Source organism: Calidris pugnax, unplaced genomic scaffold, assembly GCF_001431845.1.
Source record: "Calidris pugnax isolate Ruff unplaced genomic scaffold, ASM143184v1 scaffold197, whole genome shotgun sequence".
NCBI lineage: Eukaryota > Metazoa > Chordata > Aves > Charadriiformes > Scolopacidae > Calidris > Calidris pugnax.
Window position 1 is genome coordinate 1,246,407 of NW_015090936.1, and position 16,271 is coordinate 1,262,677.

Here is a 16,271-nt window from a genome sequence, read left to right on the forward strand (position 1 = left end):
GTGTAGTAATTACTCTGTAAAGTCCTTAGGAGAAGGCTGTTTTTTTTCCCCACTACATTCAAACAGCAGCTAGTTCAAGAATGTCCCAATCCCAGCGTAGCCTTCCTAGAGAGCAACATTATAAATAAATTCACTGGAAAGTTCCAGCAGTACCCAGTCAGTCAGTGTACTTTCCATGCTCCTTTCCTCAATACGTGGCAGTAAAAGGTTAGTAGCAGCAGTATCTGTGGTAGTAAAAAAACCTGGACCTTTTACATAAGGGGATTCTTCCCCCTTTTTTCATGCAGGCAAGCTTTAATTCAGTCCAGCTTCAAAAATGTAAGGACTTAGTAATTCAAAATCATTAAAGCCTCGCAGAATTTTTGTTCTGGTTCTTCAGTATCTGTTATTTGCTTTAATTTTTTGTCAGTCTAAAGTTTATTTTGCATTGTTGTACTGAGATTTTATGTGGTCTACTTGCCAATTCATACTGGAAATTATGGTAGTTAAAGCTGAGTTTCCCAGAAGATGATTCTTACTTCAGTAAGTCAAATATTTACATGGTATCTCCTCTACTATTTAATGACAGCATCGTATGTAGCATTTTTTAGAGGTGAGGCATAGAGCCTTGCATAATCTGGAAAATTCTGAATTCCCCTGCGTTTCATTACATTACTGTTTTTTTTCTTTTCCTGTTGAAATGGTGAAATACTTGCTCTGGCCTGATGGGCACCTCCCTATACTTTCAAAAAAAATGTGTTAGGGTGTAGAAAATGTCAGGTCTTCTGCAGCAAAGCTAATCTGAGTTTTTATTCTTCTATTGTATTGCTTTATTAATATTCCAAATCATAGAACCACATAGGTTGGAAAAGACCCTTAATGTCATTGAGTCCAACCCTAAATCTAACACTATCAAGTCTGCCAGTAAACCATGTCCCTAAGGTATGGTGACTCAACCACTTCTCTGGGAAGCGCGTTCCAATGCTTGACAACCCTTTTCAGTGAAGAAGTTTTTCCTCTTTTCCAATCTAAACCTCCCCTTGTGCAGCTTGAGGCCATTTCCTCTTGTCATATTGCCTGTTATTCAGGAGAAGAGACCGACCCCCACCTCACTACAACCTCCTTTACGGTAGCTGTAGAGAGCGATAAGGTCTCCCGTCAGCCTCCTCTTCTCCAGGCTGAACAACCCCAGTTCCCTCAGCTGCTCCTCACAAGACTTGTTCTTAGGACCCCTCACCATTTTATGTCAGAAACAAAGCTGTTTCTGTTCTTTGGATGTGCTCCCTCACCTCAATGTCTTCCTTGTAGTGAGGGGCCCAAAACTGGACACAGTATTCAAAGTGCTGCCTCACCAGTGTAGAGTACAAAGAGGCGATAAAGGTCCCATAGTTTAAGGCACAACCTCTTTCCCAAAGAACTTAACAATATAGATTAAAGATTAAAAAAGCTTATGAAATAAATTTACTCTGCAAGTGTATTTTAAGCCAAAATTATTTTAAGATTTTCAAAGCGACATTGGAAATTAGGGTTACATTGATTTGCAACTTAGCTTCTATTTTCCTTTATATAGCCTTGAAGATCTCAGATCTGATATTCTAAAAGAATAAAAAGGAAAAATTATCATTCTAGATTAGTAAAAAAGTAAAAAGTAAAGTAAAAAAGATTATTTCACAGACAGAAGTCGGAAAGACGGAACTACCATCCTACTAAAGAGGTTCAGAGCTCCTAATATTTGCTATTGATTTGTGTCAATAGCCTACTCTATGTCAACAGTGAGCACTAGATTGGGAATGAATTCTAGTGGGACAGGAACATTCCGGAGGAAATGCAGAGTCACTGACACTTTGACTTAGTTACAACTTTTTAACATGTATTTTAATATATTTTTTTTAACATTAAAGGATTGTTGAAGATGAATAAAGCAATCAGATTTCCTGAAACATGTTGAGTATAAACTTGCTAAAAATAACCTAGATGTATCAAATGAAATGACAGCAGGCCTAAAGATCAATAAGACTGTTTTTTTTAGTTCTAGTTTATAATAGCAGTAGGAACATCAGTGCAGGGTATTTCCTTGGGATTAATGTCCTGCTGTCATTGGTGTACGCTTTCTTCATTGGATTTCCATTAAGAACAGTTATGTTGTGTAGTACTGGATTATATTTAATATTACTACCATTGGGAGCTCAAGTATCCAGCTGAGATCCAACTTTTCAGTATATAGTGGAAAAATTACACTACATCATCAACTAGTTCTCTAAAAAGAGTTATTAACATTTCTCATAGATAAATTGCGTTGTTTATATTTCACCATGTATTAGACTGTCACCTGAATAATCTCTGTCACTGAAGAAAATGATAAAGCCAAAGTGACATTTTTGAGTAATAAAAAATTACAAGTAACAGAGAGTTAGAGTCTGATCTCAGTTTTACCAGTCTAAAATGCAGAGTAACTCCTCTGATTTAGAAATGGAATTTTTCTTCATTCTAATCTGTAAAACTGATCTGATGTCATGTGCAGGATAATAAAAGCAACTGTATTTAAAATGTAAATGTAAAGAATACTAAAGATATGATAGACATTGCTTGTGATCTATCTAGAGAAATAAAATAAGGTAAATTCCCATTTTTAAAGCCAATATGTAAGTATACCCTGTATTACCATGAACTAATTAAATTATTTTCCTGAGAGCAAACTATTGGCTGGTATAAGCTGCCATTGTTCTGTTAATTTTACAAACATCAGAGAACTTACTCCAGTGCAGAACTGCCCTCTGATTTCTAGTTTTCAAAATAGCCTCTAGATGAACATTTTGTGTAGTTCCGAGAGACTACAAGAAACCAAATTTTGAGAGGACCAGAAAATTAAAACTTAAAATGAAATAAATTATTTCTGGTTTAAGTTATTCTAAAGTTAACACGAAGGTATTTAAAGTGAAGGAGGGTTTGCATTTTTCATGGTCTCCTGAATACGATTTTGTCCAGTTCATCTGCAACTCTGTATTTGCGGCAAGCAGGGACATACTGAAAATATTTAGTAATGTACAAGAAACAATGCTAAAGACCAAGATAATGTCTACACTGGGTATTTAAAGAATTGCCATGACTAATTTGCCAGGCAGTCAAAAACTTAATTTTATTTATTATGTAAAAATATTATAAACAGAGTCAGAAGAGTATCTCTGGCCAAAACTGCAAGCTGGTTCGGGCAATTCTTTCTAAAAGGCAAGGCTTGTGTTCACTTCCATTACTGTTGACTTTTGAGACAATTGCAAATCAGGATAGCAGCACCACAGTCAGGTTTTGAAGAACTCATTCCCTAAAGCAAATATATTTGTGCTGGGGATAAAAAGACTAACTTCACTGCAGGATCTTGAATCATTATTCTTTGGGAATGGAGAGAAAGTGAGTTCATCAATCAAGGAGACCTGCAGCTGGATAAATAGTTTTAGAACAATTAGTGGCTAACTGTTTACTAGGCAGTTTATATAAATACATACCCAAATACTTAGGACCATCGGGGAATTCTGTGGTGACCTATCTGCTTCCTTTTTAATGTAATAAAGTTACTATACTTCAGAAAATCTACAGCTTGGTAAAGTATCTGAAAACAACTTGCAATTAACTCTCAGGCTGATTGTTTAGTAGCACTTTGTCTGTCACAAATCTTCTGTATTTACATGACTTCAGAAACATCTTAGGAGCATAGCTGAGGGCAAAATGTAGCTAAGTATGTGAATGCGTATAGCTCTGTTTAAACAATTCTTTTTAGTCTGTAATTAGAAGAGCACAGTTGTCAATTTATGTGTTGTGTTTATGGAAAACGTATTGAACGCAATGGGGTTTTTTAATAACTAGATTGGAAATATACAAAAATTAAATGACTACATATTCTAACAAATGAATTGCTTTTTTAAGATATTTCAAGATTCTTGTTAAAATACACATTTTAGATACCATTACCTAGTAACATAAGCCAATAACATTTCCTGTGAAACTAGTGAGGATTTAGCAGTGTGTTTTGAAGTGTGACTTTCTTGCCTCACTGTCATTGTGACTTGTTAAATATCTGTCTCATTTGGAGACCTTATCTGGACCTTTGAATACAGCTAATGTTTAAAAGCTAATAGAATAAAACAATTCATTTAGAAATATTAGAGCAAGCCACAGAGCTGATAGTAGAGCTGCCTTTGTTTAAATGTTCTTCAACGTTAGATAAATTAGTCTTAATAATGTCGTCTTGAGCTTACATTATCTTTCCTTTTGAAAAATAAACAGCTAAAAGCATTGTCCTCTGCTACCAGCCGATGCCAATTATTCAGAAAAGTCTTTGCTTTGGAATTGTTTGTGACTTTTCAATGCAAGACTTGAACAGTTGAATAGAAGATAGCATTTTTATATGATACCCGTTTATGTTCAGTGTTCACATGACGTGTTTATTTAAAAGAAGCTGAAGAGAATAAGAACGTGCTTATTATTGTAAATTAAGCATTAAGTGTTATATGTTCTGTCTGAATGCCTGTCTTGTCTTTCCCCTGACAGATTGATAATGTATGGTTTTGTGAAGGCCATGGTACACACTGGCCAGTTAAAAGGATGGGAATTCCACTTCACGGACTGTTTATTTTTTGGATCGCTGATGTCTGCCACAGATCCAGGTAACCATTTAAAATAAATTACTTTTCCAGAAGTCAGAAGAGTAAATAAGACATAACAACTGCATGTGCTGTAGAAATGTTCAAAGTCTCTGTTCTTGATTTTTTTATTCCCATAGCTGTTATCTGTCTGATATTTGGATAATAATAAGTCAAATTGGGTCCCGATATCCCTTGTATTTGTTTTAGTAACGGGTATACCTATGTTTAGCTCACAAAGTATATAAATGAAGTTGCTGGGAAACTGGAAAAATGTTGTTCTCCAGTCATCAGGATACCTATCTCGTCATTGCTGATATGAGAACTGCCGTAATGCTGGAGCCTCGTGGCTAATAATTGAGACATTTCATTCATGCATGATCTAACCCAGTTTAAAGATACGGGGAACACAACTTTCAGATTTGGCCATATAAATACTGTTTATAAGGTATCGGTTTACCATGTGAATGCAGTTTTTCATGATAAATACAAGTCTAAAAGATAGATACCAACAGGTTGACTTAAATTTGCAGGTGTGATATTTAAATCCTAAAGTTATAGTAGATACGAAGTCTGGGAAACAGACTCAGTGAAATTTGGAATCACAGAATTGCAGAATCATTTAGATTTGAAGGGACATCTGGAGTCTTTTGAGTCCAGCCTCCTAATCAAAGAATGGCTAACCTCAAAGTCAGCCAAGTTTCATAGACTTGTCCAGGTTCTATTACATTGAAAATTTTAATATCAGAATACACTGATATTAAAAGGAAAGTATTGCTTTTTGCATCTGTGGGACAATACTGAAGGAGGAAGTGAAAAGAGGATTTTTTGATATGTTATCTACAAAGAGACAAAGTACGAAGTCTGCAAGGGTACATTGGATTTTTGCAAAAGTTTTCGGTTTAGCTGTTACAGGAAGTGGAACAGAAAGCATTTTGTGATGCACACAACATGCTGTATTAGTGTTAACTACCCCTGAGAAACCTCTCTGAGAAACTTATGAATAAATCTTTCAAATTCATGGATATTAAAAGAAATGACAAAAAGCAACATTGTTCTACAAATCTGTTCCATTCTTTAATCAAACCCTCAATATTTAACAAAAGACACTGAGCTTGTGATTTATCATTCTGATGGCTTAAAAATATGGTGCATAACAATGTATTTCCACAAAACTGGTTGTTGCAAGATTCCTGTAAAAGCCGCATCAAATTGTTATTCTCAAATTAATCCAAGCATCCAATATGCTGCCACTTATAAAATCGTCCAAGTACTTTAATAAGATTCAGCACATGATTGGAGCCTATCCTCAGAGCAAGAGAAAAGCACAGAAACTGAAAGCACAAAGAAAACCTAAGAAAATAAATTGCTTGTGGAATAAAAGGTTGCTTACAGCTTCCAAGTACATTTCTTGATTGTGCTATGAATAGAGTTTTTCAGTTGGCTTAGTTTCTTTTCCCATTTTCCAGTCCAATACTATTTAGTTTCACAAATGAATGAGTTGACTTATGGGGAGAAATATAGAAGACAAATGCACTGATTTTGATTATAATAGTATTAAATCACCACTGATTAATCTGGAACAATCATGAGAAAAAATAAGAGAAGCTCCTCTTTGAGCTGTAAGGAATGAGAAGTGACAAGAATTACTTTTCCAAGATTTTTAAATAGGCTTGAAAAGCTAACACTGCAATTGAGAAAACTACTTCTAGTGTGACAAACTATCACTGATTAATACTGTTTGTAATTTCTCTTCTGCTTATATAAAGTGTGCATGTCCAAGAGGTTTTTTAATTTTCAGTCTTGCTGCTTCTGTGATTCTGTTATCTATTCACAATATTCTTAGCTGTTTCGTGTTTTCACTAATTTTGTTTGCAAATTTCAGTCCCTTAAAGACTTAAAGAACTTTGAATTAAATTTTTGCTTCATTTAATGGCAGACACTGCTGAAAATGTTTCATTGTGTTGTAGGATTTGCTAACAAATTATAAACTCAAGCCATGTGAAGAGCTCATTGGAATTCCAGTATCAGTTAAAATATGGTCCCCTGGAGGACTGATATATACTAGGGCATAAAATAATCAGTCTAATGATTTTATATGTGATATCTAGCTTTAAAAAAGAAAAAAAAAAAGAAAGAAATCTCTGGTAAAATGTTGTTAGTGTTATAGAAGCAGGATAGAATAATAAATTGCTGTCCTAGGATGAAATAATAAATTCCTGTCAGATTTGCTACTTGATTTTTCATTTAATTCTTCACTGTGTAGGATTATAAGATCACTTCAAAAGAGATTTGATTTCCCTCAGTTGTGGAAAGCAATTAAATCTCAAAAGATATTAAAACCTGATCTGTTTACTTGACAGAAGTTGTTCTGATTGAGTTCCTTATTTGTAATAGTGAAGGTGACTGTGAGATGTTTACATGTTAAATGAAGAATTTTACTGCAAGGGCAGTAGACAAATGTATGCCAGCTAAAAATTGCTAATATTGTTAGAAAGAAGGAAATGTCATAGCACTCTGTAGGTTTTAGTTTAGAAGGATATTTGAAGATTTTAATACAGGTATTTTTGCATAAAATTAGTTCAGAAGAATTGCTCTTATATGCTAGGCATTCCCTTCTATAGAAAACCAGCACTTGAACTAAGATTATGAAATTAATTTATGACTAGATATACTTGGGACTATGCATTGCTTTATAGACTGTGATCGCTAAACATCTGTGATACTTTGGGATGCCTCAAAAACCTCTCACATGTCTAGAAAGAAAAGGTAGAAACTTTAGGGACAAAGCAAGGTTACTTTCCGTTTTTTTGGTGTGATCCCTTCAAAGGGGATGGAACAGTTCCTCCCTGCGTTCTGGTACACACATCACTCATCAAGAGCAGCAGAGAGACTGAAAAAAGTGCTGGTGTGAGGAGCGGAGCCCCCAGTTCTCCATCCCTGAGCACTAGAGACTAGCAAAATGAAACTGCCTCATGTGTGAGCATGGATAAGGATATTCTGACAACAGCTGTCCTCTCTAGCTGAAAGGCAGACAGAGCAATAAGCCCCAGAAACAGGCTGCTTCAAGGGTACCAGTAGTTGTAATGGAATAAGGTGAATGACAGAATAAAACTGGCACATGAATGAAAAGATTTGACCTCTGCCTTAGCCACCAAAAAATAAGTGGAAAGTACAACTTGGGCAGTTTGTCTTAGCTGTTGTTATTAACACATTCTGTGCAATGACCTTCCAATCCAAAGGCATTTCATGTATCTTTAGCACTTCTTTTTTTAAAACTTCTGACATTTCAAGCATAGAAAACAGATTTACCCTCACAATGTTTGCTGAAGCACAGCTATTTCTGAGTTATATGAACTCCCTTACCTTTGGTCATACTGATAATCACAAGGCTTTTCTCTATTTGAAGTTACTATGGTTACAGCTGAAGTGAAGATGCGAGTTGCACTGCTGTTGTTATTGATAAAATTGGATATTTATCAGAAAGAGCAGTTTCTGTTTCTCATAAAATCAAAGGATTTGGCATTAAGAAGCATAATTTATAAACACAGCAAAATAATACATTGTATACACTGGTTATATAAGACTGTTTAGAAATGTGTTTTTAATTAAAATATTTTTATGCTTTCTTCTATTCACCACTGAACTAATCTGTAAGTGGTGTGACTGATTAGTAGGGAAAGGAGAGTATAATTAGAATTGGAACTGTTATTTTTAGAGGAAAATGGATAGGAAATTTAAGAGAGATTTCTTTCATCTTACTTTCTTCCCATTTGATACTGCCCTCTTAAAAGAATTTAGGCCCATGAGCTGTGAAAGTTATTAATATTCTAGTCAGAAGGTTGAGGTACAGTAATACCAGTACTTTACATACTGGTCTCATTTATTTTCTGAGTTTCCTTATTCTTATCAAGCATAACAGCAAAGAAGTACGGGATATAGTTAGCTTAGGGATTGTTGTAGTTTACTGATATTTCAGTTACACACACTTTTTACAGGAATTAATAACAAGCCAAATTGTTTCTACATATGTCCAAAGAGATCTTTTACAACTCAGCTCCACAGACCCTTGTTCTGTCTTGGGTACAACCAAAACCACGCCAGGCTTAGCATCTAACATATGTTACCTCAGTCCTTGGAGTCAAGGAAGTGAATCAGATTTCTGTTGGCAGAAGTACTGTGAAAATCTTAGCTGCTTCACTATTTCATGCTTCCCATCACTGAATTTTTCAATGACATTCACAACCCTTTCTGAGTCAGGAGCTCTGATACACATTACTTTTATTTGTATCAGTTTTCTACTGCCATGAAAGAGGTTTGTTTGCTGTTCCCGAATTACCTGTCCTTCTAGCCATCTAGTTCTTTATCTGTCTCTATCTCTGTCCTCATATGCTTAAATTGAAATAAGAGATAAAGAGATAAGAGATACTTTAAGTTTTAGAGTACATATCATATCTAATGAATTATACAAATCGCTGAGTAGTTACCACACAAAAAACAAGCCCTACTTACTGTTCCTCAGAAGTGCCTTCAGAAAGCCAGAGAGGGCGTACTCACTGCAGTGCAGTATCTATGATCTTTACTTAGATATGAAGGCTCTCACAAATAAGATACGTTACTGCAGTATATGGTAGCAAGTACTGAATTTTTAAATTAATTCCCTGGGGTTTTAAAGTCATCCATCAGACGAAACATGATGTGACTACTTTGAACAGTGATGACTATTCATAGAGTATTATTCTATCCAGTGAATAATTTAAATTAAATTTTTTCAATAGCAGAGTATCATGTCCCGTTTAATATGCCCACTCTGAATTATAACCATGGATTCTTGTAATTAATGAAGGCATATGTGATCTTGAGGAAATGACTAGACAGTGGTTGCCAAAATGAGGGGAAAATGTTTTACTGAACTCTTAAATAGGATGGATGTACTAAAAATTATGCAGTTCTCTGTTCTTATGCAGCTAATATGCAACGTTTTCATTAATGAGTTGGCTAATACAATAGAAGGTGCTTTTTAATGTGTACTACTATGGTGAGAGGAGATTGCAAACACTTTGAAGGACAGGATTAGAACTCAATGCGATTCTTGCAATGATTTAAAATCAACAAGGATAAAAGCTACACATAGAAATCATTGACTTCATAAATGAGCATTCACTGCTGAAAAGGATTTCATGTTTACAACCTGAAAATGAGTCATCAGTACTAAAACACAGCAAAAAAGAAAGCAGGATTTATTAACATGATCTACAGCATCTTCACTCTGTTTCTTGAAAGCAAGTGTCAACTACTGTACTTGGATCTGATTTTGGGCACTGTATTTCAAGAAAGATATGAGCTGATTAGAAGTGGTTAGAGAGCCAGAAAACATTACTAAAAGGAGGAGATTGAAAGAAGTGAGTCAGTTTAGGGAGGAGATGTCTGAAATGAGTCTTTGAATAGGCAAAGTATTGCTGGAAAGAAAAAGGGGATAAACGTGACAAATTATTCACGTCTCATTAGACTAGAAATGGAAATTAGCGACTCAAAGAGCAAGAGGGAAGATTTAGGTTTGTCATTCAGGAATAACTGCATTTATAAATTGTATGAATACTGAAGAGCAGGTTAGTCTCATTTGGGAGTGTGGAAGCAGCATCACTTCAGTTCTTTAAAAACAGATCAGGTATCTGTCAGCAGTGGCATGTGTCTTGGCCAGGCAAACATAGGGACAGAGCAGAGACCAGAATTCTTCAGTCAGGGACAGGCAAGGCCGCAAGGATCATCCAATAACCTCCACTGGGAATGGGAGAAACATGTGAAATGGAAGATACTTTTTGGGAACTAAGTGAACTGGAGAGTCTCTTCCAGAAGAAGCAATTAATGTGTTACTATGTTGGTTGCTTTATTACTTTGCTTTCCTTTGAAAAGATGTTAAGTCTGATTTTTGGGGTAGAGTTGGGAGAGAAAGCAAGAAGAGAAAGCTGTTTTCTTAGGAACCAAGAGGAAGGAGAGGAATGTGTAGGCATCTGTCTAATTGGTTGGCTTGCTACATGTACATACCAACAGTACATTGGACTTTGGTTACTATTTTCTTTTCCTCCTGTCATTATCACAGGGACTATTAATGTGAGTCCAAACTAGTTAGCTAATAAGCAAAAGCTGGAAATGGCAAATAGTTTTAGAAAACAAGTCTGTTGTTATGCCAATGACATCACAGAATGGGAGACTAAATTGGGTCCACATTTAGCGCATTAAGTGTTACTAATCAAGCAAAAACCTGAATATAGATATTGGTGAACCAAGAAAATATCTTCTGCCAATAAAACTTCTTCCTACACCTTTCAGCTGTTCTGGGGAAAGAACTCCTTTCCTCGTTTAAATTATAACTGCACTGAGAGTAGGTGAGGTTACCAGGATGGTTAAATATAATTAGCTGATTTAAATATAGCTATATCAGCAAGTGTTCAGCTACACACATCTCCTAAATTGTCTTCTGTAGAATAACACTTCGAAAATTCTTCAAAGATAACACATCAACAGAGATCACTGACATAAAATCTCACAGGAGAACTGAGAATCTATTTTGGGTTTATAAACTGATTTTTAGATTACACAGAGTGCCATTTGGAAAATCTTATCAGCAATGATTTTAAAGTTCCAAGAAATGTTATTAAGACAAAGCATAATCACCTGTTCTTTTTTTTTTTTTTTTTGAATTATCGGCAGTCATCTCAATGTAAAAGTATATAATTTTAATTTCTGAAATGTCAGATGTTAACATAGTATCCCAGAGGCACTCCTAATCTTTGGGATTCCTGAGCTATAAGGATTAAGTCAATTGCACAATTATGTACTAGAATGAGCACCAATGAAGCAGTGAGTTACTGTGTAATTTTTAACCATACAAATAATTGGAGCCCTTTACATTGAATTCTGTTTGAAAAGAGAAAGCTCTGCTTTGTCTATGCAAAGAGATAATAATAATAACACAGAGTGTAAGCAGCCTTCTTCATTTAGAGATTATGCAGTGCTAGGTTGATCTTGGGAAGGATTGTGATCCCCTGTTCACAGGTAAGGAAACTGAGGCATAAAACGATTTAGGCATCCTTTAATATCTGTAGGACTTAATTACCTTAATATGACACAAGTGTCTAAATGCCCTTGAAGATGTGTGTCTAAACGATTTGCCCAAATTCAGTTTAAATTCAACACACTATTTTTTCCTATTGCACTGATAAGGTAAAGAGCAAATATAGCACATAACTCAGGGAGAAGGGAGTGACTTAAATTAATGATATGCTGAAGGAACCTTAAAATGGCTTACAAGTATCAGAGAGCTGGCTCTGGATGAGAGGGCTTCACAATTTCAGATATGCTACACTTGAGGCGAAAGTGGTTACGCTGCTGGTGAGCCAGGGTATAAGGTTATTATACGTGTTCCTCAGTGAACATGCATAACAGATAGAAAAGCATTATTACATTCCTCTTGAAATAGCTACAATGCTACTCTCATCACACACAAAGTCCATGGCAAAACCTGTCTTTTCAGCACCCTTATTTCTCCTTGGTCACAAGATCACAATCCTTTATGCACAGTAAAATATGTTGTGACACTTTCATTTATGCATGGTTCTCTGTGAGACAGGGAAAGTTTCTAACTCAGCTGAAACAGCAAAGCTCATACACTTGCTGGATTTAAGGATCTTATATACTTCAGTTGACCCCCCTTAATTTATTGTATCCACTTAGGTAACAAATAGGACTGGGCTTCTCAAAACTCACATTCTAACGTTGCTTTATTTCTTGAACTGCCAGAGGAATATGAAAATAACAATCTCACTTGGCTTTTTCTCCGTACAGTGACAGTCCTTGCTATTTTCCATGAGCTGCACGTGGATACAGATTTGTACACACTCCTGTTTGGAGAGAGTGTCCTAAATGATGCTGTGGCTATCGTGCTGACATAGTAAGTACACCCACCTCTATTCTTTACTTGGTAAGATAATTACAAGCTTTAACTGATGATATAATTCTCACTGATACAGCTTGGGCAAGTATAGATATAACAAGATTTGAAGATTTCATTACAGAGCTGTAATTCTGAAGTTTCTCTTGGTTTGTTAAACACCAGAAGTCCAATATTGTTAGTGGTAACTGTGTATCCAGAATGCAATTTTCATTCATTTTCTTCAACCTAGAAAGCAGTATATTCTGTAAAATGTGTAAATTTAATTTAATATGATTTATTTTCTCATCTAAACAAGATATCTCAAAAAAAGTAACACTGAATGAACACCTAGGACATAGGACAACTATAAAATTGGAGATAGGTTCTTTCTATTTTTTGCAATCTATTATTTTCCAAGATTAAGACCACAAAGTGGTAAACAGTAGGTCAGTTTATCTAATTCTGCTATTGAATCTGACAGAACTTCAGCTGATAATATTATCTTAAATTTATATATAGCCTTTTTATTCTCAGGAATCCTCAAACAGATCACAAATGATGGGCCAAAATAACACAAGTATGTGCTGTCCTAAAAACGCAGATGCTAAGTACATGATTAACAGGCTCTCAAGTTAACTCTACTCTACATGTATTATATGCTTCCTGGAGCTTTGCTAGAAATACAAATAATCCCTCTCAGATAATCTTAAAAGTAACAGAACTCTGCAAAATCAAATTCAGTTTTCTGTGATTCTTGGAAAATGCTGCACAGTAAGCCCCAATTCAGTGACACCTTTCTCCTTAAAATACAGTTCCTTGAATGAGGATCTGCCCTATCCTTCAGAAAAACAGACTTTTACAAAGTTTACAGTAATTAAAAAGTTAGCTTTGTATTTTGTCTGAAACCCCATGGAAAAACTTATAATAGTTGAATTAAAAAAAAAAAAAAAAAAAAAAAAAAAAAAAAAATTGCTTCACAACACAAAAAATAGTATTCCTAAATAATTTCTCATTCTCCAATTATCAGTCTAGTTAAATTCACCTACACTAAATTCCTCACATTATTTTTAGAGCAGGAGTAATATTTTCAAATGCTGTCAAGTGTCTGAGCACAGCATTTCATGATTAGATACAGTAAGACTGTCGCATTCAGTGACTGTGTTTGGAATGTGTCACTTAGGAAAGCATATAGTACATCAGAAAATAAAATCTGCAAAGGGAAAACTAAGCAAAGAATAGAAACCTCAGTAGAGAGAACAGATAAAAAAGCATGTAAGCAGCCAAAGAAGTATGCAGGTGGCAAAAAGTCTGAGATTTTTTTCTCTCTCACTTGGCTTTGTTTAATAAAGGCCTAGGCATTTATAGCTCATTTAGACTCTTCATCTGTCAGCGCAAGGTTCCTATAGCCTGTGGAACAGTTAGGCTACAAGCAACTCAGGGAGATACAGAACATCTAAAATGTCTGTAGTTTTCAGTTGCTGTGATGTCAAAGCACATGGATCTCTTCAAAAGTCCAGCTCAACTGCAAAGCAAATCTAGAAAACAAGTACTATCAGGTAGTGCACGATTCACAAGTTTCTAACCTTTAATCTTACCAGTATTCAAATCTACATTATGACCCTCAGCCTGTGCATGGATACAGAAATCTATAGCATGAATGCCTGATGCAAATGCTGGCTATTTCCTTCTCACGTTTTGGTTGCTGTACACAGGAGATTACAACTCTTACTTGTCACTAGAAAACTAGTATATTTTCTATTTATTGTGTGACTGATCCCTTGATTTCTCTAATATATTTAGTCATTTGTAGAGACAGCGGAGGATATATGGCATCATCAGTTTCACATTTAATTAATTTCTGTCTTAAATAACCAGCTTCTGCACAAATACAATGTTTCTGCAACCTAATATCATCTTCCTTCCTGTAGCCTTTTAAGTAAAGCTGTACTGTTAATAATGTCAGCTTCAGTGCATTAACACCCCACTAAACCAAAATGAGTTTAAATGAAGAATATGATTTTTCTGTCACTACAAAAGAACAGCAAGAGTTTTTTCTCTGTAACACATACCACTTTTCAGGATGGTGCAAACGCAACATGTTCATAATTACAGTAACAGAGGACTATTTAAAAAGGTGTGAAAATAATGTTTACAAATCTGGAAAAGCAATAAGTCATTTTCTACAGTATGTATTGGTAAACAGAAAATAGAGAATACACAGTGTCATTCATCAACTAACAGAATAACCGAGTTAAGGTCTGCAGCAGTGACTCGCTGCAGGAAAGGGAGGAAGAGAAAAGAGGGAAGTCCCTTATGGCTGGCTGTGGCGGTTTGGCAAGGTGAAGGGTGTATGGCTGGCTGCCAACGGGGCTTTATATCGATCTCTCTCTTTTCCTTCAGCTTTTCCATCCAACATCTATTTTTTCTGTGCTGCTTACCATTTAGAACAGCAGCAGGACCCCTACATTTTTCATATAGATTTAATTAGTCACATTAGCTGTGTGTTGCTGCAACAGTACCTACAAGCACTGTGGCCAATTGCCTTCCAAAAATACTGATCAAGCACATAAGTTCTCCGGGCCGAATTAGCAACTCTCCTATAGGCCATCTTGCCACGCCGAACACCTGGCTGTTTGTGATAATTGCAAAATGTCATTTATACTGCTATTTTAAGATAATCAATGCAGGAGGGATCACTGTGAATCAAATTGACAGCAGTGACTGCAAAAAGGCTGACAAGCTGTTGCGCATCCGGGAGAGCTCATACAAAGAAAGGCCACTATAAGCAAGGGAACTGTAGATGTAACAAGGATTTTCTCCTGTATAAGTAATTTCCAGAGTTGCTTATAAATTTTCATTATTAGGGAAAAATCCTCCTTTTAATAAAAAGTCTGTGAGAATTTTCACAGAAAATAAACATTTTGGAAGAAAATTAGGATCTAAATATTCAAAATTAGTAATTTTTTAGCCTGTTTTATATCAAAGATTTGAGATATTTAAGAAAAATAATGATAGACCCCTACAAAACAATACTTATTAGGTGACTAAACATGTCAGCTTTTACCAAAAAAAACTTTTATGACTAATTATGCCATGAATATTTCCTATGTGCTTTGTTTTCCAGGAAATTGACTTGGAACCCATGTCCACTTTCTGTGTCTATTCACAGCATTAGCTTTATCTGTAGAAGTGTTTCATATATACTAACATTGAAACAAGCAAAACATATGTAGGAAAAAGAAGAAATTTGAGCTGATTCTGAGTGTGTTTAAATATGCGTATAGTCTTTATGATTAGAGATTGTTTCACTGTTTGGAATTTAATTTTAGACAACCTTTTATGAAAAGATCTTTCCAATCATATTTTTGTTACAATTTTTAAGAAAGAAACTATTCTCCCTTCTTTGGATACATTGTATTTCATCACCAAGCAAGTTTACTAGAGTTTACTCTGTAGCTTCCAGAATGAAAGAATATAATTTAAGGTTATGTTTCTTGTATCGCTGTATCATAATAGATACTGCATAGAATGACTTCATTTGCTTTTTTGAGGGTTGGTCTATGATGTAGTGAGTATTTTTGTAAAGTATTCCAGATGATACTTTTGTACCACTGTTTGTATCCTCTAACTTCTGAGTTTTCAACTTCCCCGGCTTTTTGCAAAAATAACAACAAAATTTAGCTTACAAATGTCCCAGCACACATAAAGCTGTTCTCTTAGCTATA

General features: G+C 35.2%; 1 protein-coding gene across 1 annotated transcript in view; it reads left to right on the forward strand.

The window, feature by feature from the left end:
* Positions 1 to 16,271, forward strand: part of SLC9A9 (solute carrier family 9, subfamily A (NHE9, cation proton antiporter 9), member 9) — a 204,536-nt gene that overhangs the window by 41,135 nt on the left and 147,130 nt on the right. Inside the window, exons 5-6 of the mRNA XM_014951813.1 lie at positions 4,522 to 4,637; positions 12,459 to 12,564. Coding sequence (XP_014807299.1) covers positions 4,522 to 4,637; positions 12,459 to 12,564 — 222 coding nt within the window. The remainder of the gene's footprint in view (positions 1 to 4,521; positions 4,638 to 12,458; positions 12,565 to 16,271) is intronic.